The sequence below is a fragment of the Anomalospiza imberbis genome, chromosome 1, assembly GCF_031753505.1.
Source record: "Anomalospiza imberbis isolate Cuckoo-Finch-1a 21T00152 chromosome 1, ASM3175350v1, whole genome shotgun sequence".
Lineage (NCBI taxonomy): Eukaryota > Metazoa > Chordata > Aves > Passeriformes > Viduidae > Anomalospiza > Anomalospiza imberbis.
In genome coordinates this window covers 43,286,683-43,307,389 of record NC_089681.1, presented here as the reverse complement: position 1 = coordinate 43,307,389, position 20,707 = coordinate 43,286,683, and the positions used below count along the sequence as shown (strand labels likewise).

General features: G+C 39.1%; 1 protein-coding gene across 8 annotated transcripts in view; it reads left to right on the top strand.

Annotated features, from left to right (window-relative positions):
• Positions 1-20,707, top strand: part of ASXL3 (ASXL transcriptional regulator 3) — a 122,234-nt gene that overhangs the window by 7,233 nt on the left and 94,294 nt on the right. For 2 of the 8 annotated variants that reach the window (XM_068189675.1, XM_068189711.1), the window contains exons 2-3: positions 16,972-17,035; positions 18,843-18,925. In XM_068189675.1, coding sequence (XP_068045776.1) covers positions 18,870-18,925 — 56 coding nt within the window. In that variant the 5' untranslated portion in view covers positions 16,972-17,035; positions 18,843-18,869. Of the gene's footprint in view, positions 1-6,687; positions 6,779-12,767; positions 12,819-16,971; positions 17,036-18,842; positions 18,926-20,707 lie in introns of those variants that run through there. The other 6 variants (XM_068189657.1, XM_068189649.1, XM_068189667.1 and 3 more) reach the window with 4 other exon arrangements.

Here is a 20,707-nt window from a genome sequence, read left to right as displayed (position 1 = left end):
TTGGAACAAGAACATCTGGGTGATGTGATGTTTTCATCCTTTGACTTAAGAGTTCAACTCTCTATAATTTCTTGAGCTCAGCAGGACAAAATCTGTGGACCCTGGCATGTGACTTTCCTCAATATTGAAGGACCTTTTACTTTAGTTTTTTAACATATGACATCCACCTTTTGCATTGCAGCTTATGACTGATGTGGCTTCTTGTACCTCAGGTGTCTAAGATTTGCTTTGTAGTGTAGCATCGAGTTTTGTTTCGGTCTGACAGCATTTGCCAGGATCAGCAGCCACAGTTCAGTCTGTTGCTCTGGAGTCATCAGACTCATTAGACAATTTGGGCTATAGTTCTGTGCAGAAGATAGTGCAGGTCACATCCTAGATTGTTGTTCACAACTTTGGATCATCAGAAAGTAATTTGTTTAGAAGGCACATATTACATGCTGTGTTTTGAAACTTTTCCTCCTATATGCATAGATTGGTCTAGACAAGCCTGTGATGAAAATCTCCTCACTGCGTGTAGCGGGTCAGCTCTAGAGATCATTATCCTGTGGGTGACAGTTGCATCCTATAGAACATAGCCTGACTTACAGATAACATTTCCTAAACCTTTACAACTTCAGAAGTGTTCCTTGAGAGACAAGATCCTGAGCTACTAGGTTGTTTGCTTTGGAGAACTCAAAGCTATTTTCTTTCTTTTTTGTGATTTTACTTAGATCTTATGGACAGAATTAGGAATTTAATTAATCAATCAGGGCTTATGATTGTTTTATCCTAGTTATCTTCCTATGTAACTTGACATCTAGAGATGGAAGAAAGCCTTAGCCAAAGTATATGTCAAACATTTGAAGGTCAAAGTTTGATTCCATTTCAACCAACTCTTAGCAGCCTGGAGAACCTACCTAACTGTGTAGTGGTTCACAAATTTGGTGAGATGCCTTGTGAAATGTCTAGAGTCTAGTAAATCACAGTCAAATTCACGCCTCACATGATTTGCTCCTACTTTTGTGACTTGAACCTTCTTTTTTATATAAGATGAGGCTTATCATTGTGTTGCCAAAGTACTTAACTATTTTTCATTAAGTGATACCATCTGGTTTGATTATTTCTTTTTCTGTTCCATAAATTGAAACTGAATGTCTGTTGATACCTATTTTTAGATAAATGTTAATTCTTTTTATGCCTGAAATTCCCAGTTATCCATCACTTGCTGGCACTGCTGTATCAGCAAAGCATGTGACATTCCATGTCACTATGCCTGCCTGCCAATATTACCTAGCAAGAGTAAGAGGAAAAAATAGACCCTTATTTTCCATAGCCTGCTGTCGTTCTTCTGGACCAAGATTCTGGCATTTATCTCAAAATCATTACATTCTCTGATCATACTTGCTTCTTTAATCTCATTTGGAATTTCTGTAATTTAGAAATTCCAGACTGATAAGACCAATGAGAATCTCTTTGGAACTTGGTGTTTCTTTTGAGAAAAGCATCTTAATTAAAGCATTACTTTGATAGAAGGTGGAGTTGGAAAGGGCTTCAAGGTCACCTTGTCTGTTCACAATTAAAAAGAAGTCATACAACCCCAGTTAGTTTTAGTTTTGTGAAATTAATAAAATCACTAACTTTTATTACAGATAGGAACTATGACTTGTCTGGCCTTTGCCAGAATCTGCTCTTTTAGTGAAAATTTACATTCCGCTTTCAAAAATGGGAGAATGAAGAAAATAAAATTATTAGGAAAAGTTTTCCAATGAGCATGATTTAGAATTTAGATGCATTGTGTTTTTTCTGACAGTGACTAGACAGAAAGCATCAATTTTCTAGTACAGATTGAGAATTCTTTATCCAGTTAATGGTTCTCATTCATATTTTCTGGGGTTTTTGAGGCATTTTGGGCTTAGTTTATTGATTATTTTGAGAGTTTGATGCAGCAATGCTGCAGCAGGTTTGTACATAGAGCAGTAGTGCTTAATGCATTCTAATTTATTCCATAATTTGTTTCATTCATAACACAGATTTTTGAGACGTTTTGCAACTACAGTTCTTCTGTTTTAAAAATTAAAATGTAGAATAATGTAGTGACGCTCATTGTGTAGGTGTGGAATAAGCTCAGAATCCACTGTAGAAGAAATCTTCACATAATGGACCATTAAAGAGATGTTAATACCTTTTCCTTACTGATTTCAGGATGGCCCATGGCTACATAGTCATGTACCTTCCTCAAGGTGCCTTCCTGGGCAACAACTGAAGTGCTTTTTGCTAGATATCCCAGGAGGAAATATTTGGTGGGAGGGAAGAATAAGGATTAAATGTTTTGATGCAATCCCTTGAATTCCTGACTTGCAGTCCTAATCATATCTCTATATATATCTATATATATCTATATATATGTATGTAGATTTTCAGGTATTGGGTTACAGGCCTGTGAATCTGACTGGGAGAATAACAGAAATGAGGCTACATGCCTGGAACATTTGATCTGTCCATAATGAGCCTCAGCATCCTTTGTGTAGACACTTATCAATAGCAAGAAAGGAATGCTGCTCCCGGTTTCATCTTGCAGTCAGATTTTTCATGCTAAAATCCTGTTCCTCCAGTCAATGTTCAGGGATCAGCTGACTCAGTGCCAACTTCCCCTGTTGCTTTTGGAATGAGAGCTACCCATCTGAGTGGAATGTCAGGGATAACCAACCCTATGACTTTGTCTTGGACTGATGTGCCTGGTCTTTAGAAAAAGTCTGTTACTGAAATATGTGGTTTTTGGAGCATGGGATTGGCTCCCAAGGAGCAAACACTGAAAAAAAAAATGGAATTACTGCTTGGAGCCATCTTGAATGCTGTAGTTGTCTCTTATGAGGAAGGATCTTCCCTGCTCTTTGTAATAACAGTGTTCCAATGACAGCAAGCCCCACTAAGTGGTTGTGATGTTAAAACATGCTCTGGCTTGGATTTGTAGACACACTTACGAAGCAGAGGGCTGTCTTCGCAAAGTAGACTTGAAGATTTTTATCAAGTCTGTCTGTGCAAGTTACTGCATGCCTTTGATACATGTATCAGTGACGATTGTTGCATTTACTGAGTTCCTCAGCAGGAGCTTCTCAGTACCTGTGCTGCTGATCAGCCCATGGCAGTCAATGTTTGAAGTTCACTGCAACCATTGTGGGTTGTTAATGTAGCCTCCCGTCCCAGCAGCATCAGCACTTGAGGAGGAGGCTTCAGAGCTCTCCTATGGCCATCTGGGAACTTTTCTGTTGAAAGGGAGTATAAGTATGGGAGAAGTGTGAGCAAACAGTTGCATGACTGCCTGAAGGATACAAGATAGGATGCAAGAAAGTAACAATAATGTGATTGAGCAGAGTGAAAGTAACAATAATATGAGTGGGCGTTAGAGTGAAAGGCCTTGAGAATAAAGTCAGTGTCCGAGAAGTGATTTTAGCTGTTGTATTTCATGGACTCGAGAAAGGTAGTCTTTCAGGTGGTCTGTGAACTACACAGTGAAAAATTCAATAAAAGATGGGGAGCTATAAGAATTTGGAGTCATAGCGTCAAAACAGTTGATCAAAAATGTTTTGTATGGATTTTGAAAGTTAGATCAGAAAAGCATTGTCTTGCTGACTTTTAATCTGTTTCATAAAATGAACCAACAAAAAAAAATCTAAGATATCTTAGTAAAAATAAATAAAATAATAATATATATTTTTCTTCAGGGACCTGCTTTGTTGGGTTTTTGTTGGGTTTTTGGAGGTTTTTTGGGGTTTTTGGGTTTTTTTGGTTTTTTTTTTTGTTTGTTTGTTTGTTCAGGGTTTTTGTGTCGATTAATATTTAATTAATATTTAATGCATAATAGAACAGTTCTGTCTCCAGCAATTCATAGGGTTTGCTACTTTGCTTGGAAATAGACGGTTTGACACATTATCAAGCCTTTCTAATCATACAAGAACAGGTTGCCTGGAGAAGTTGTAAATTCCCAGTCCCTGGGAGTGTTCAGTGCCAGGTTGGATGGGGCTTTGAACAATGTCATCTAGTGAAAGGTGTCTCTGCCCAAAGCAGGGTCATTGAAACCAGATAATCTCTAAAATCCCTGCCAACTCAAACCATTCTATAGTTCTATAATTCTCAGAATCTGTAACATTTCCATTAAATAAAAAATAACATGAAAATAATATCTCTGTCATTGTTAGTAAATTTTAACTGTCCTTGATGAGGACAGACTCAGTTTCATCCTGTAATTTTCTTGTGCTATTTCATTTTATTAGTGTCTGAGCTGTAGGAAACTGTTTCAAGCTATTAAAGTAATGTTAAATAGAGTGAAATAATGCTTCTGTCTTCATTTTGAGCCAGATCTACAAAAGTGACAGCTTGGATAAGTGAAGCTGGTATATATGCATGGTGGTTGGGAAAACAAAGGTTCTGAAAGAGTTGCAAAGTGAATAAAAGGTTTAGGAGAATTTAAAAACCAATGCACCTGTTCGCTGTTATCTGCATTGTTGGAGCTGTTATGGCAAGAAGCTTCATGTGTGAGTTCAAGTGTTTTTAAATGATGAGTTTAATTTTATAAAAAGATATGTGTGTGAAGGAAAAGGGAGAGAATCTAGGAAGTCTGAGAATTAATGTTCTGGAAAAAAAAAGAGGTTTTAAATGCTCCATCCATACATAATAATAGTTATGAAGCTTATTACTTTTAGCACTTGCATATATTTTCTGGGATTACTATAAGAGAATGAAACTGGGTTTATGTCTGTTAGCATGTCATGTGGTGAAAAGAGTGTATGCCTGGGTGATACTGATGTAATCCTGGGGAGAAAAATGACAATACTGCATTGGGGAGCAGTGGAGAAAATAGAAGTGTTCTTGTACCAATGAGAAGTAGAATAGCAAAGATAGTGAAGGAAGTAAAAAAATAAGTCTGACTGACAATGAAAAAAATGAGGAAAAATCCCAGTTTCTCAATTCAGTGATAAAATATACTTTATATATTTATTCATTTTTCTGCCGTTTCACTTAATTGTATCATAGCTAAAGTCCTCAAACTTTCATCTTTAAAATTTAAATTTTTCTCAGACTGTAAGAGTGAAAGGATTTCAATGAAACACCAAGATTAAATAAAAATAGTCTGTCTTATCTCCTTTATAAAATACAGCCCTGTGTCTTGGAAATAAAATGCTATGTCTACATGACGCTACATTCAGTTTATTTTTAGAACAAGTTGTACTATGGTCTATCTTGGCTAAAGGAGTGTTGTTGAAATTATAAGCAATGCCCTTGAAATAAGTGAAGAAGAAAACCAATTTGCCATCTGAAATATTTTCTCATTCATTTGGCAGTAATATCTCCTATTAGAATTTTCAGAATTTGTTTGAAATTATCTTGCCCTTATTATTATTACTAGAGCAACAACAATTAAAAAATATCTAGATTCTCCCACTGGAGAGTCTAGGTCCAAGGCCATCTTGGGCACTGTGACCATGATATGATGGAGTTCTCAGTTCTCAGTGAAGTAAGGAAGGGGTTCACCAAAACTATCTTGGACTTCTGGAGGGCAGACTTCAGCCTGTCCGGGACAGTGGTTCAGAGTTCATCTTGGGAAACAGCCCTTAAAAACAAAGGAGTCCAGGAAGGCTGGACATACTTTTAAGAAAGAAATCTTATAGGCACAGGAGCAGGCTACCCCTAGGTGCCAAAGGATGAGCCATCAGGGAAGAAGGCTGGCCTGGCTGAACAGGGAGCTTTCACTGGAACCTGGGGAGAAAAAAAAGAGTTCATAACCTTGGGAAATAGGGGCAGACAATCAAGAAGAGTACAAGGATGTCATCAGGTCTTGTAGACAGAAAATTAGATTGGTGAAAGCTCAGCTAGAACTCCATGTTGTCACCACTGTGAAAGAGAATACAAAGTGTTTTTATAAATACATTAACAACAAAAAGAGGGCCAAGGAAAATCTCCATCCTTTATTGGATGTGGAGTGGAACATTGTAACCAAAGATGTGGAAAAGGCTGAGGTACTTGATGCCTTTTTCACCTCAGTCTTCAGCATGAAGACCCAATATCCTCAAGGCAGCCGCCTGCTGAGCTGGTAGGCAGGGACAGGGAGCAGAACAGAGCCCCTGTAATGCAGGAGGGAGCAGCCAGTGCCCTGCTGTAATGCAGGAGGGAGCAGCCAGTGCCCTGCTGTAATGCAGGAGGGAGCAGCCAGTGCCCTGCTGTAATGCAGGAGGGAGCAGCCAGTGCCCTGCTGTAATGCAGGAGGGAGCAGCCAGTGTCCTGCTGTAATGCAGGAGGGAGCAGCCAGTGCCCTGCTGTAATGCAGGAGGGAGCAGCCACTGCCCTGCTGTAATGCAGGAGGGAGTAGCCAGTGCCCTGCTGTAATGCAGGAGGGAGCAGCCAGTGCCCTGCTGTAATGCAGGAGGGAGCAGCCAGTGCCCTGCTGTAATGCAGGAGGGAGCAGCCAGTGTCCTGCTGTGCCAGCTGACACTCACCAGTCTGTGGGGCCAGATGGGATCCACAGCAGGGTGCGGAGGGAGCCGGCGGAAGAGCCAGGCTGCTCACCAGCATTTGTCACCAGTCCTGATCAACCAGGGGGGACCCAGAGAACTGGAGACTGGGTAGTGTGATGCCGATGCCCACCTGCATGAAGGGTTGGAAGGAGGATCTGGGGAACTACAGGCCTGTCAGTCTGGGAAGGCACCATCTTGTAGCACATATAGGACAACCAGGGGATCAGGCCCACATAGGTTTAGGAAAGTCATGTCCTGCTTGACCCAGCTGATCACCTTTTTATGACCAGGTGACCAGTCTGCTGGATGTGGGAAAGGCTGTGGATATTGTCTACCTGGATTTCGGTAAGGTCTTTGATACTTGTGTAGAAACTGTCTGCTCATGGCTTTGATGGGTACACTCTTTGGGTTAAAAACTGGCTGGATGACTGAGCCCAGAGAACAGCAGTCAATTGTGTTAAATCCAAATGTGTCTGGTCAGCAGTGGTGCTCCCCCCAGGGCTCTGTTTTGGGGCCAGTATTGGAGCCATCCAGTTTAATATATTTTTAAATTATTTGGATGAGGGGCTTGAGTGCTCCCTCAGTGAATTTGCAGATGACACCAAGTTGGGTGGGAGTGTTGATCTGCTGGAGGGCAGGAAGGCTCTGCATGGGGATCTGGACAGGCTGGATCAATGGGCTGAGGCCAGTGGTGTGAGGTTCAATAAGGCCAAATGCCAGGTTCTGCACCTGGGTCACAGCAAACCCAGGCAGTGCCGCAGGCTGCGGAGAAGAGTGACTGGAAAAGTGACCCTATGGAAAAGGACATGGTGGTGGTGGTTGACTGTGGCTAAACGTGAGCCAGCGTGTGCTCAGGTGGCCAAAAATGCCAGAGGCATCCTGGCCTGTATCAGAAAAATGTGACCAGCAGGATCAGGGCAGTGATTGTCTGCTGTTACTCAGCACCAGTCAGGCCTCACCTCGAATCCTGTGTTCAGTTCTGGGCCCCTGAATCCAGGAAGGACATTGGGGTGATGGAGGGAGTTCAGAGAAAGGCAACAGAGCTGGGGAAGGGTCTTTAGCACAAGTGGGATGAGGAGCAGCTGAGGAAGTTGGGGGTGTTTATCGTGGAGAAAAAGAGGCTCGGGGTGGGGGCTTATCATTCTCTACAACCACCTGAAAGGAGGCTGTAGCCAGGTGGGGGAATGGTCTCCCAGGAAACCAGCAGCAGGACAAGAGGAAATGCCTCTGGCTGCACCAGAGGAGGTTCAGGTTGGACAATGGAAGAAATTTTTCACTGAAACATATTTAAGCACTGGAATGGACTGCCCAGGAAAATAGTGGAATCACCATCCCTGGAAGTGTTCAGAAAATTCCTGGACATGGAAAATTCAGAAAAAAAATTCGGAAAATTCAGAAAAAAAATTCAGAAAATTCCTGGACAGTGGTGTAGTCTAGTCGACAAGGCGGTGTTTTGTCAAACGTTGTACTCGAGGATCTTGGAGGTCTTTTCCAACCTCAGTGATTCTGTGATTCTGATTGTTTTAAAGGTAGAGTATGAAGTCAGTAGTTACACCAGAAACCCAAACTGAGGCACTGTAATTTTTCCCTACAGCTAAAATAGATTATTCTTCCATAGAGCTAAAATCTATTAATTTTCAGCTTCTAAAACATTAAATATAACATTATGTGCCTAAACCCCATAGACATTGAATTTATTTGTCAGTAGCATTTCCTAGAACTGACAGTGTTTAGTCCTACGTTTGCTGAGGAGATGACACTTCAGGAAAACAGATCTTCATGTGTACCTATGTTGTTTCTCATAGAAAAAGCAAAGAACCCATGACAGAATATACTGTATAGCAGCCATGTTTTACTTTCTCTTTATTTGCTTTTCTTGGGTTACGGTTACCATCCTGTAAGGTAACAGTTCCTCTGTTCAGTGTATAGTGAGGGGTCTTGGGATAAAAAATGTGCAGTGATATTAGGGACCACTAAAAATAGAAGCTTGTCTTGAACTGGAAGTCCAGCTTTATGGGATGTCTCTGCATTTATATTCCCTAGTAAAATCCTCTGTGATTGCCCTCTGTTGACCAATGACTTTGCCGTGATTCTGGTGTTTGATTATGGTAGTTGCATGATATGTCTGGGTGATGGCCATTTCACACTGTAACCTGGTCAGTCCAGTCCAGCTTGACTTGGAGGGGTTCAGCCAGTCTTGCATCTTGAAATAATTCCCTTAGGCAGTCAGGAGTTGGGGACCTTCACAACAATTGCAGATTATACTGAACAGTTTCAGGTTGTACCCCCACAGGGAAAGACGCGTTCTGTATTTTGTTTTGAGATCTGATTGCAAACTGTTGGTTTAACAATCAGCATTTTGTCTCTTCATGAGCTCCAGCCTTGAATTCACTGTTCACTTTTCTCCTTTATAGACTGGAGGTCCTATTGAATTTGTTCACCTGTGCCAAGTGATTGCTCCTATTGGTTTTAATCTCTAAGGAAAATCAGCATCCAGCTGGTAGACAGTTGTACTGATGAGGACCCATTGATTTTTCTCTCCTATACACTTACCATCAATAAGAAATGTCCTTAGCTTTCACAATACTTTTTCCCTGCCATAATGTTGACCTGTTACCTGACTGTCAAGACTGGTCTCAGTTGCTGTTCACATTGAATGTGGATGTGATTAACAGCCTGATAAAAATGTTTAAGTCAATATTTGAGAAGCCTAGATAAAGATAACACTTTATCATGAGAGCTTTTTAATAATGTGTTCTGTTTGATGTACACCAATGGTAAGGAATTGCTGTTTTTAAAACTAACCCTTTTTTATCAAGGGATTTTTTGATTAAGCAGTATTCAGAAAAGGAGATATAAGAAAATGCAGAATGTTCATGTTCTGGTTTGGGGGAAAATAATTATTCCCTTTTTTACAGAGCTTTTGCTTATCATGGTGGTGGTTTTTTGGTTTGGTTTGTTGTTTTGTTATTTTTTTTTTCACTACAGTATTATTTGAAGTATTTTCTGCCATAAGAAGAAGCGAGCAGCATGTAAACAAAACATTCTGTGTGCATTTCTACGAAGTGATAAGCTTTTGAAAAATTATTTCCTTCAGTTTAGGATGGTCAGATTGTTTTACAAGGTCCCTGGGAAGAGGTGAGCATATAACTTCTCAAATATTGAGGAAAGCTGTTTATACATCTTGTACAAACCTGGATGCAGAGCCATTATATACTCTCACTAATCTGCCTGTGTTGTGACAAATGTTTCTTGGTAATAGTTGTTAAATAGTGAATTTTTTAAACCTTTAAACAGATGCTATAGAAAATCTATATAAACCAGCAATATGGACTTCAGTTTTACAATAAATTATGTGTTTAAGAGGACAAGTGTGGGTGGACTTAGGTGATGAGTTGGGGAAGGGAGCATGTGGAAACACTGCTAAGAAGGACTGAACAAATAAGTGACACAAAGTGGATATGAGTTACTGAGCTGCAAAATATTATCCTATTTTTGAAAATCTTAGATGACTAATTGTCAACCATGCCATATGTAAGTAATGTGGGCTTCCAAACTTGTGGCAATTAAAACTGCTTAGCATCCCACTCCAGCCCTGTGTTATATTCTGTGTACAAGTCAGTACTGAAGACTAATCTCTTATGACATTAATCGTCTCATGAGGAGAGACGGAATAAATCACAGTAGCCCTTCCTCTCTTCACTCATGAAGATAAATGTCATAACACGATGGCTGATCTTCGTTATGACACTAACCATTATATATTTAACAGAGATAGCAAAATCTCACTGACAGCTAACAAAAGAATTCTCTCTTTATGCATTCTTTGAGAAGACTGTATTTCTTTAGTTCAAAAACATGACTTATCATATCTATTCTCAGAGCAATTTAAGCAGTAGATCTGGATTGTGCCAGTGAACTGTACTCTGTACCTAATGATGTCATGATTCAGATTAATAAAACCTGATGTGAAATAATTGCACAGGCTTTGGAAGGAAAAAAAGGTGCATAACATGCAAGGACTCTTAACTCATCTCTTTTCTGTTGTCTGTTCAGACAAGAAATACTCTCTTGTTTAAAATGAACAACACTTCTCCCTCCTCCCCAAAATCAAGCCATTGATTTTGGATCAAAGTTTCTCATTTTGTGGAAATTTTGGTTTGCCTTTTTCATTTTGTAGAAATTTTGGTTTTCCATTTTCCCTCAGTACTTGAACAGGTGGACTTAGGGAACTTAAAGAACTGGAAGTAGATTTCTGTTGTGTTTGTGATTGCAAGGGACTTCTATTTTTTCAGCTTTATCACTTGCTTTACATCTCTCAGAAATTTAATTCTGTGTTTTCCATGCATTGTAGTCTTTCTTTCTGGGATACAATTATTAAGAAGGATTCTTAGTTATGTTCTCCATGTCCATTTGCTTATTGTTTTGAAGGGTGTATCATCCTGTGAGTGAGAAACAGTCCAGACAAATGGATTGTGAAATTTATGGACTTCCCTTCTGAGGTTAAGAGGATCAGTGTGACTTATCCTGGTTGTTCACCAAAACAGCAAAATATGCTGTAAATTTGCTGAGCTAGTTTCTTGCCATCTATCCCACACAATTAAAATGGAAGAATAATTTTTATGGTTTTGTGTTTGCTGTCATTAGACATTCTATAAATGTAAATATATTCATGCTGCATCAATGGAATCAATGTCACTTGCAGCATTAAACTTCTCCTTTTAGTGAGCAATTTTACCAGGATGAAATACTTAAAATGGTCAAAACTAATATGTAGGAATATTTATGTAGAATGCATAGTTTAAAATATTTTGTGTTCTATTTCCTCTTCTGTTTTCTCCAGTTTTCTTTTTCGCCTTCTAGAAATCTTAGATCTGTATCTTTAGGACAATGTCTAACAAGATAAACTCTGATAGTAAACCAATGGCAAGAAAATCAGCACAACTGTCACCTCCTGTTAAATTTGGTACTTTCATGGAGTAGCCAGTAGGAATTTTATTTCTCACATTAAAAGTAACCCTTACACATTATGCTTGCCTGAGGAAAATAAAGTGATGAAAGCTTCTGAAACAAAGATATATTAATTCTGTTGATTTTTCTGTAAAGTTTTGCTCCTTGTAATTCTTTCTTTATCCTACTATGCTGAAACTTAAGTTATACAGCAAACCTTTCAGTGCCTCAGAAAAATAAAAATTGGTATCATCTTCCAATAGAGAAAACAGCATATATGGAAACAAATATGTTTAAGGTTTGGTGTTTCTTAGTTTTATAGGGGATTTTTTTTGTTCTTTTAGTAGTGATAAATGTATTCACACTGATAGCAGTTCTTTCCTCTTGATATCTGTAATGTAGAGGAAGCCGACAGGGCCTGGTACTCATTCAGCTCCCTTAGTTCCAGTCACCTAAGCAAGGTCTCTGTTTTTTGTGCCAAGTAGGTGCCAAAGTAGGATTTTTATCCCTGCCACAATTAGAGGCCTTTCAGGGAAATGGCCTATGTGATCACTGAATGAGTACAGATTTCAGTAACACTTTTGGATGGCAGAGCTATTTTTTGTTCCTTGTCTCTTCTCTGAAATAATGATTTGTAGTTTTAAAAGTTTTGACCCAAGTTTTCCAGCTGGGTCGGTGCTGGTGAAACTTCTGCTGTAAACTAAGTAGGCAAGAGAATGTGGTCTGCAAGCCAGAGGAGGTGTACATCACAATTTGTCCTGTCAGCACCTAAGAGCTACAGTGTGCTACCAGCAAGATACCAGTGCTGAGTATCTATGCAGCACTTGTGTGCCTGTGTGCAGGTTTGGGGGAAACCATGGCATGAGCTCCATCTGTATGAATTCACTCATGTTTGAGGGGGTAGAGGACATAAGAATATCCTGTAGGCTTGTACTGTGGTAAGGATTAGGGAAGAAAGGTATTTGGGTAGGGATGTGGGAAGGTGGGAGATACACAAGTTAGGGTTATTGAAACACCTCAGAAAATGAGAGTATCAGTTTGAGAGTAGGGAAGGGGTGGGCACAGTGAGAGGCAATGGAGTATTGCAATAGGAAGCAAGGAGAGGTATAGCTTGCATGGCTAAGCAGAACTGGCACTGAATGTGGCGCTGTCAGAACTCAGCAGTCATTCTGGGAATCTGGATGCTCCATTGCTTGAACTGAAATCATTGTTAGTAATCCTGCTGCTAATAGTGGAACCCATACTGGGATAGCAAGTTTGACATCATGCTCTCTGGGGTATCTTTGATCCTGATCTTAGAAATGTGATAGGATTTTGTGTGCTCCCTAGGTTCATCCAGCTAGTCACAGAGGTGTTTATGAATCTGTCCTGACAGAGCCTGTAAGTGAAAGTTCCCGGTTGTTTGGATAGGCTGATTGTGTTAGTAAAGAGAGAAATATAAAGGTTTCCATTTTTTTCAGTATGTTAGACCAGATCAATAAGTTATTATAATAAGTCAATTGTTCAAAGCTAAAAACTTTACCCTACATTTTCTGTTGTGATTTATGAGACCACTAGCAATAGCAGGATGGCACTGCTGTTAGAGCTTGTGCCTTTTAAAGGAACAGCCCAACTGTATGTTCATTTTAACTGAATTGTAACCCAATTTCTTTTGAATTCAAAATGTCAAGAGTACAGTTTATCTGGAATTTCCAAAGCTGCTGTTATATCCATTTGAAATATGACATAACTAAATTTTGGAAAGAACAATAAAAGTTTCAGACATCTTGGAAAAAGCCTCAAATGATCCAGTGAAAGCAATGGCATGAACAAAGAAACTAATCAGCTTTTTTCTTGCTCTTTTTTTTCATTCAGTATTTTAGGAGAGGATGATAATGTCTTATCTATCTGGCAGGTTAGCAAAGCTAGGTGATTTCAGACCTACTTGCAAATTCTGTAGTAGAAATTCTCTTGCAGGAAACGCTTGCCCAGTTGTTCCCTGTAGTTCACGCTAAAGGAGCAGCAAAATGCTTTTCACTGAAAGAGAGCTGGGGAAAATTATGAGTGTACTTTAAACTTTTTGAGTTCTATTGGTCGGTAGCATTACCTCTGAACCTAAAAGTTCAGAGGTAAAAAAAGTGTGGACTAGCAAGTATGGACAAAATTGATGTTAAAACTTAATATATTTCATCATGTTATGGTATTTTTTATGTGTTCCTTTGTTATTGATGGAACATCTTTAGTCCTTTCCTTGCTTGATGTTTTTTTCCTTGCTTATCTGTAGTGTCAAGTGGATTATAAAGACAAATTCATAGTGTAGAGCATACTGAGAGTGACATCTTATGAAATGCACCTCCTTCTACTTAGATCTTATAATTTCCTTATTGTAATTTCAACTGCTTAAAGACAAAAGTCCTACCAGGAGATTTATTACTCCCATTTCAAGTTCTTTTAATATTTTAGTACCTGGAAACCACTCTTTACCTTTCTCTTGATCACGATCAGCAAGAGTTCTGTGAATACCTATTTGAGAACTTGTGTTATAATAGGTCACAGCTCACCTACCTTTATAATCATCCCTCTTTTTCATGTATTGTGTACCATCCTTGCTGTTTTCACCTCTTCATCCATCTCTATCCACTTCCTTTCTTCCCCCCCTCTGTACCCTCCCCTCCTCTCCAAACCTTTTACCCATCTTTCTTCACACAAAGAGCTTTGAACTTTTACCAAGCTGCTGATAATTCCCCAGTGACTGAAACTGTTAATCAAAAATGAACACAAAAGATTTTAGTGGAGCATTTCCCACAATAGAAGTCAGTCCTCCTGTTAACCTCACATAAGCAGCTGTAGAAGACAATGCTGGATTTTTTCCAGGATGCTGTTATTTCTTGTACCCTGTTTGATACTCCGTCTTTCAATTCATTAATTTAGTAATGGGTGGCTAGAAAATAATTTATATTTTCTGCTTAGCAGAAAGAAAAATTTTGGGGGGTTTTGTTTGGTGGTTTTGTTTGCTTGTTTGTTTTTTTTTTTTTTTTTTTTTTTTTTTTTTTTTTTTTTTTTGTTCTTTTATTCACCCTGCTGTTTTTGGGCAGTAAAGATTGTCCATTGTGTAGTTCAGCCTGACTTGTCTTTTAGCTGATGAGTAAGAGCACTGGGAATAACTGTACTGTTCCTCTTCCTCCTCCTCCTCAGTTTTTTAAAATAATGTTCTAATGAGAATTGCTTCAGTTTCTGACTAGTGGCTCAGTTTATTACGATAAAACGATCCTGCTTTTTGTCAGCTACCTGACCTTCAGATCCCTGCCAGCAGAATCTAGAAGTGGAAGAAGCTCTGGCTGGTTTCAGACTGTTTAGTCACACAATCAGCAGTGTTAAGCCCACTACGCTGATCTGCCCGCGGCTTTTGGACCACAATGCAGTATCAGAATACACTTGGTTCTTGTTTAGAAGAATTATTTTCTGTCAGTGTCATAAGTGATAGCTGCAGGCAAAGCTTCCTGCTTTCTGCAGGAATGTTTATGGGTGGCAAGAGGGCCAACTCTCTGGTTTGACTTTCTTCAGTTTGTCCTTCTGCTGTGTTCTCTTCCGTGTCTAAAATGCAAATGATTGAGCAGATCTGATTCAGGTAGTCACAAGCATCTGTATATATAAATTAAACTAATAATTCCATACATTACAGAGAAGTCCTCTTCTGATTTTTTACGCAAGCTGAGCATTCAGGATTTCTCTCTTATGCAAAGCTGCAAGTCTTGACTCTGCACTAGAGTCTTCCTGCTAACAGTTCACTGGAAACTTTTTTCCCCCATGTGGCAACTGATTTTTTCGAGTAGTTGTCAACACACAGATGTTGATAGATACCATGGTGAGAAAAGGAATTTGTATTTCTTCCTGTCCTATATAAGTGACATGACTTCTCCAGTGAAACTGGGAATATACGTATTTGTGACACCTGTGTTGTTGTTTAATATCTCTGAAGTTGTGAGTTGATAACTATAGGTGACACAAATACTACAATTTGTCAGGCTGCTACCATTTGTTGGGAGGTTTGATTTCCAGTGTGCTTGGTATGATCTGAGCCTTCTTCTCCTTGAGCTGTTAACCAGGGTTTGAATGAGCACCAAGAATGTGTTGTGCAGTGACTACTTCTGTTCTTGTTCTGTCCTGATGGGTATCACATTATTTGTCCCAGTTATTTACCGTCTGTCCCTTTTTAAGGCTATGGTTGAATGGCAGGAATAAATAGAGCATATCTGATCCCCTGTGATAGAGGTTGCAGTCAGTGCAAACCATTTTTCTGCCATTGTCCTTCTTAACAAAACGCATCAAAAAAGTCATGTTCTTCACTACAGTACTTTGGCATGCTTTAATTTCAGCATTATTAGTCACTGCCCATATATGATATGAGTGTTGGTGGATGGAGTGGGAAGAAGAAGAAAGATATTTAAAACAAATTACGGCTTCCTCCGCTGATGTGCATTACTATGTCTGACCAAGAAGCCTATGACTTAACTATTCGTTCTGCATTTTAGTATGTTGTTTGCCTTAAGGCACAGTTAGTTATTCAGCTTGAATTTCTAATATTACTTTCAAAAGTCTTAGAAATGCAAAAGGAATTTAGCAGTGTTAGTGTTAAGATACAGAGGCAAGAGATACTAGTGTAATTAACAGTTCAATGTATTCATTAGCTCACAAAATCTTAAATAATGTTCTCGTGCTGTTTTCCATAACTGAGGGAAGAAAATTATATTATCATTGAAAGGTTTTTACATGTAATTATTTTTATTTTCTTATTGTGATAAATGATTAGGCTAAAACTGGGGGGAGGGGAGGAGCAATGATGAGGATGGACAGCATGGTGGGAGGAGCAGAAAAAAACCCATCCTTACTAAGGTTCACTGCTAATTAATCCTTGTTATGATAAAGAAAACTTAATCATGTATATAGTAACAGGATTTTCAACTAAAGCAGTGTTTAAATTGGAAAATTTATGCTTTTCAGTTAGGGTATGAACAGTTCTTTAAATAATAGGGTTTAAAAGGTTAGATGAACAGAACTAAATTCGTGGGATATATGAACTGCAGCCCACACTACGTGTCCAGTGTAAAGCAAATCCACACAATGGGCAATTATTTACTCCAGCACTGTCAGCCTGTCTAACAGTCTGCATTTCAATTTGTCATTATCCCCTGAATGTGTTCACTTCATACTGTGGCATTTGAAATCTGCCCCGTGGGTTTCGTTAAACTTTCTGTAGTGGTGTTATGCATCCTGCTTGTTGGTTTCATTGTTGTTTGGTGAAGATGATCTTCCGTATCTGTATGTCTGGCCATTGTTTCCACAACCAGTTCAGTGCAGCTTCCTCAGCACAAACTGCTCTCCCTTCTCCCATTGTCCAGGACAGGGTGACTTCTGATGTTTGCTTAGCTTTATTGTTTCTTTCCCATTATTGTCAAACTCTCATGGTAATACTTGGCACTTTTACTGACTTTATAGAATAGGATGTGATGTCGTAGAGAAGGGGACAGGGCTACCCAAATTTTCTCAATTGCAGGGAGGAGCTGTCCAGGTGTGCTGAGGGGCCTGTACTCAGGAAGAGAAACAGGGAATCCTCCACAGTGAGTAACCCCGCTTTCAAGTGCACACAGTTTCCTTCATAGCCGTGTCCAGTACAGTGTAGTATCCTCTCCTGTCCTTTCCAGTTTGCCCTTTGGAATGTTCCCAGTTCGGTTCTCTTTTCTCTTTATTTTGGTGGATTCTCATTTTACCTTGTACTTTGTCTTCTTTCTGAAGGTTAAAGTTTCCATTTTTCTCTTCACACCATTAATCTTTTCTCATCCTAGTGTTAATCTTTATACGCATTGTCATTTTTCCAATGTGTCATTGTTGCTCTGTCACTAATACATCATATAATTTCTCTTCCCTTGTGTGCAATGGCCCTTTTCCCAGCTCTGTGCAGTTTCTTTGGTCCTTACTCATTGCTATACATTTACTCTTTCCAACCTTCTCTTCTTTCTCCTTTCAAATCACCTTTTGGTTTTCCTTTCCTGATGGGTCCCTTTTGAATCTTGCCTACTGATGTACACGAGATAAGCTCAGTTCAACTCCCTGACCTTTCTAGTGCAACTTTCACGTATACCTTTTCCTTTGTGGAACTCAAAGATAAAGGATAAAAAGCTCATCTGTAACAAAGAATTGAAGGATTTGGTAAACTGCATTTTGGCTATGAAAGAGAACAGGCAGGAAATCAGAACAGTAAAATGGCAGAAAAGGGCTGAGCTGGTCAAGCTGTAGTGAGTAGGCAGTCTTTGGCTTTAGGTGAGCTGCTGAATTACAGCCCTGGCCAGCACCCTTCACAGTTTGACTTGTGTGATATGATGTGGCGGTGTCTCTACTTCCTAGTGTGTAGGTATCCACATAGTAGTAGCTGCTTTCACAATTGCCATTATTTGGTAGTAACTACTACAGAGAAGCTCAGGATGATTTGAATTAGACCAAACTGATTTCATAGTTACAGGGGGTAGAAATGCAACTTCTGGCTGAGATATAGTGGCAAGATGCTTTGGGAAGCTTGATTGCTGTGGCCTGTGCTACACCTTTTACTGCTGATTGAAGGGTTTTGTTTTCCAGGGCTATCAGTCTGACATTTTACGGAAGCAGAAGAGTGGCTGTTTGTTTAACAGCATAAAATTGATGGGAACAAAAAGGAAGTGGAAAATCAGAGAAATTCTTAGAAGATGGTTCTATCTGTAAAGAGGACTGAGTTACTTTGGGCTCAATTGGAAAAGGCAAAGGAGTGGAAAACTGAGCTGAACTGGAAAAATATACTGCACTCTGTCATGTAGCATCTTGTGTGCTGTGGCTGTTCTGACTACTTCATTTTTCATTGTTTTTAGAATGAAAAGGCATTTTAAAATTGAAACCCCACTGTGTCAATTGTTACAGTAGCTTCTGGTCTACAAATGGAAGATTTTAGCCAATTCTTTTTCTGAGGTCATGGCAAAGCTAAGTGTAAAATAGTCAAATGACCTCAAAGATTTCTAAAGTAATAAAAATCAAAGAAAGTGCTAGTGGGTATTTTTTTTTCCTTTGGCTCTTGTGTTTTGTATATTTCCCATCATGCCTGAAAGAAAATCTGTTGCTGTGTCATAAAACCAGTTGCGTATTCCAACTCTTTTATTTGTAATCTGGTAAGAGTTTTCCCAGGCAGAGGTAGCAGATGATGTACAAAAGCAGCAAGTAAATATTTTTCTTGCTGAAGTTTCCAGGGTTGTATCTGGCCTTCCAACAGACAGAGGACTCCAGTCTCAACACTATCATTCCCTGCCTTTTACAAATGACTGCATAAAAACTGCATGATCACATAACCTTTCAGATTCACAGGACACCTGTGTCTTGTCACTTACATTTATTATTTCTTTTTAGGCATTGGAAAAGTATCCCAACTCACCAATGACTGCAAAACAAATACTGGAAGTCATTCAGAAAGAAGGGTTAAAAGAAACAAGGTCAGTGTTTATATGTTCTGTATTTCTGCTATCTCTGTGAAAACAATCTAGGAATGGTGTATAATCTTTACAAAACTTCAAGTGCTGGCTTAATTAATTTCCAGTGTCAAAGTGGGAAATACAGTTGATGGGTTTTGATTGTTAGTTCAAGGCTTTTAAAAGGGTTAGTGCCTGTCTTAACTTTGTATGTTACCAAAGGAGTCTGTAGGCCAGCTCCAGTCCAGTGGCCTGTCTTTAGAAAGACAGTGTCATTTTCTCAGACAGCCCAGTGCTACATCTCATTTTTGCTTAAGGACTGAAGCTCATCAACTGGGTTACCTCTGCCACTGTGTGCATGGAGAAAGTGCAAGATGAAGCTTGGTGCGCTTCTCTGTTGGGTTTATGGTCTGGCACTTAAATCACTGTTAGGACTTGCTGGTGTTGCCTGTGGTAAACAGAGACTGTGCTGATAAAGGACTGGGAATGGAAGGAGAGGGAGGTTTGAATGCTGGGGGCCAGTCTGTGTCTGCAGAGTGTGGATACAGTAATTGATACAGCAACTCAACTTGCTTGATAAGAGCATACTTTGGGTATAGATTCAAGTGATAATACTTACCCTTTTAGAGGATAGATCTGTTATCCAGAGAGAGTGGAAATCAATCAGTTGTCTTCCATTGCTGCCTGGTTCAGATGCACATGCATCTTTTTATTCTCAAAGGTGACACTCTACTTGCTAGGTCCTCTAGTGACCTTCAAGTGGAAACTTTGGCAGAAAGTGAAAATAAAGAAAAACTGGTTGGCTGGTGGAGGTGTCCTACAAGATGCAATTGCCTCTTCTTAAATATTATAGTAAAAGTTTCTGTTTTAATAAATTAATACTTGTTGCTGTCTCAAAGCACAGGGAGATATGTGCTTCTATTTTAATTATGTTCTTCCAGTGTAGAACCTAAGGTTCAGAACAAGAGAACTTCACAGTCCCATGTAAAGGTGAACCAGAAGTAACCATGGGACATATCTTTACTGAATTCACTGTTGTTCCTAGGAAACAGAACAGAACACAATCTATGTGACTGTTTGCACAGCATAACCATGCACTTCATTGTTGGCAGCCTCATAGCAAGCTTATAATAGCTATATTTTGATAAAATTGCAGAAGAGATGGTATGGAAGTGAAATTGAATTTGCCACCTTTTACAGATTTAAAGTGCTTTAATTCCTGTCGAGAAATTGCTTTGAGTATATTTGGCAATGATTCCAGGGAAGAAAGGGGATGAAAACTTTTAAAAATTAATGTCCAAACATGTGTTATAATGCAATGATTTGCATACAACAACAACAAAAATGCAACAAAACACAGTTTTGAAAATCTGTTCTATTAAGATACTGTTTGTCACAGCAGGGAATGAATTGCTTTCTTCGTATGTCTTGTGATATGAGACAATTGCATGGGAGGGGCTCTAATGCTTGTTAATACCATTTCTTTGTAATTTAAAAAATTCTTGTTTTCATGATCAGTGCATGAATAAAATTTTGAGTGGAAAAACCTATGGAAAGGAATGAAAGCAATGTTTTATATTTTAAACATAGAAAAAGTCAAAGCCCTTGTTAATTGCTGCAGAATGAATAGTCAGATAAAGATTCCTTTAAAAAGGTTCCAAACTAGATGATCTTTCATTTCTTCAGTTACTAAGAAACTGAGAATTGCAGAGAAATAGGAAAGAAATTCAGATTTGTTCTTATTTTTATTCATGGTACGTGCAGCTATATGTGACAGTGTAGTAGATTGCAGGATACTGTATGTGG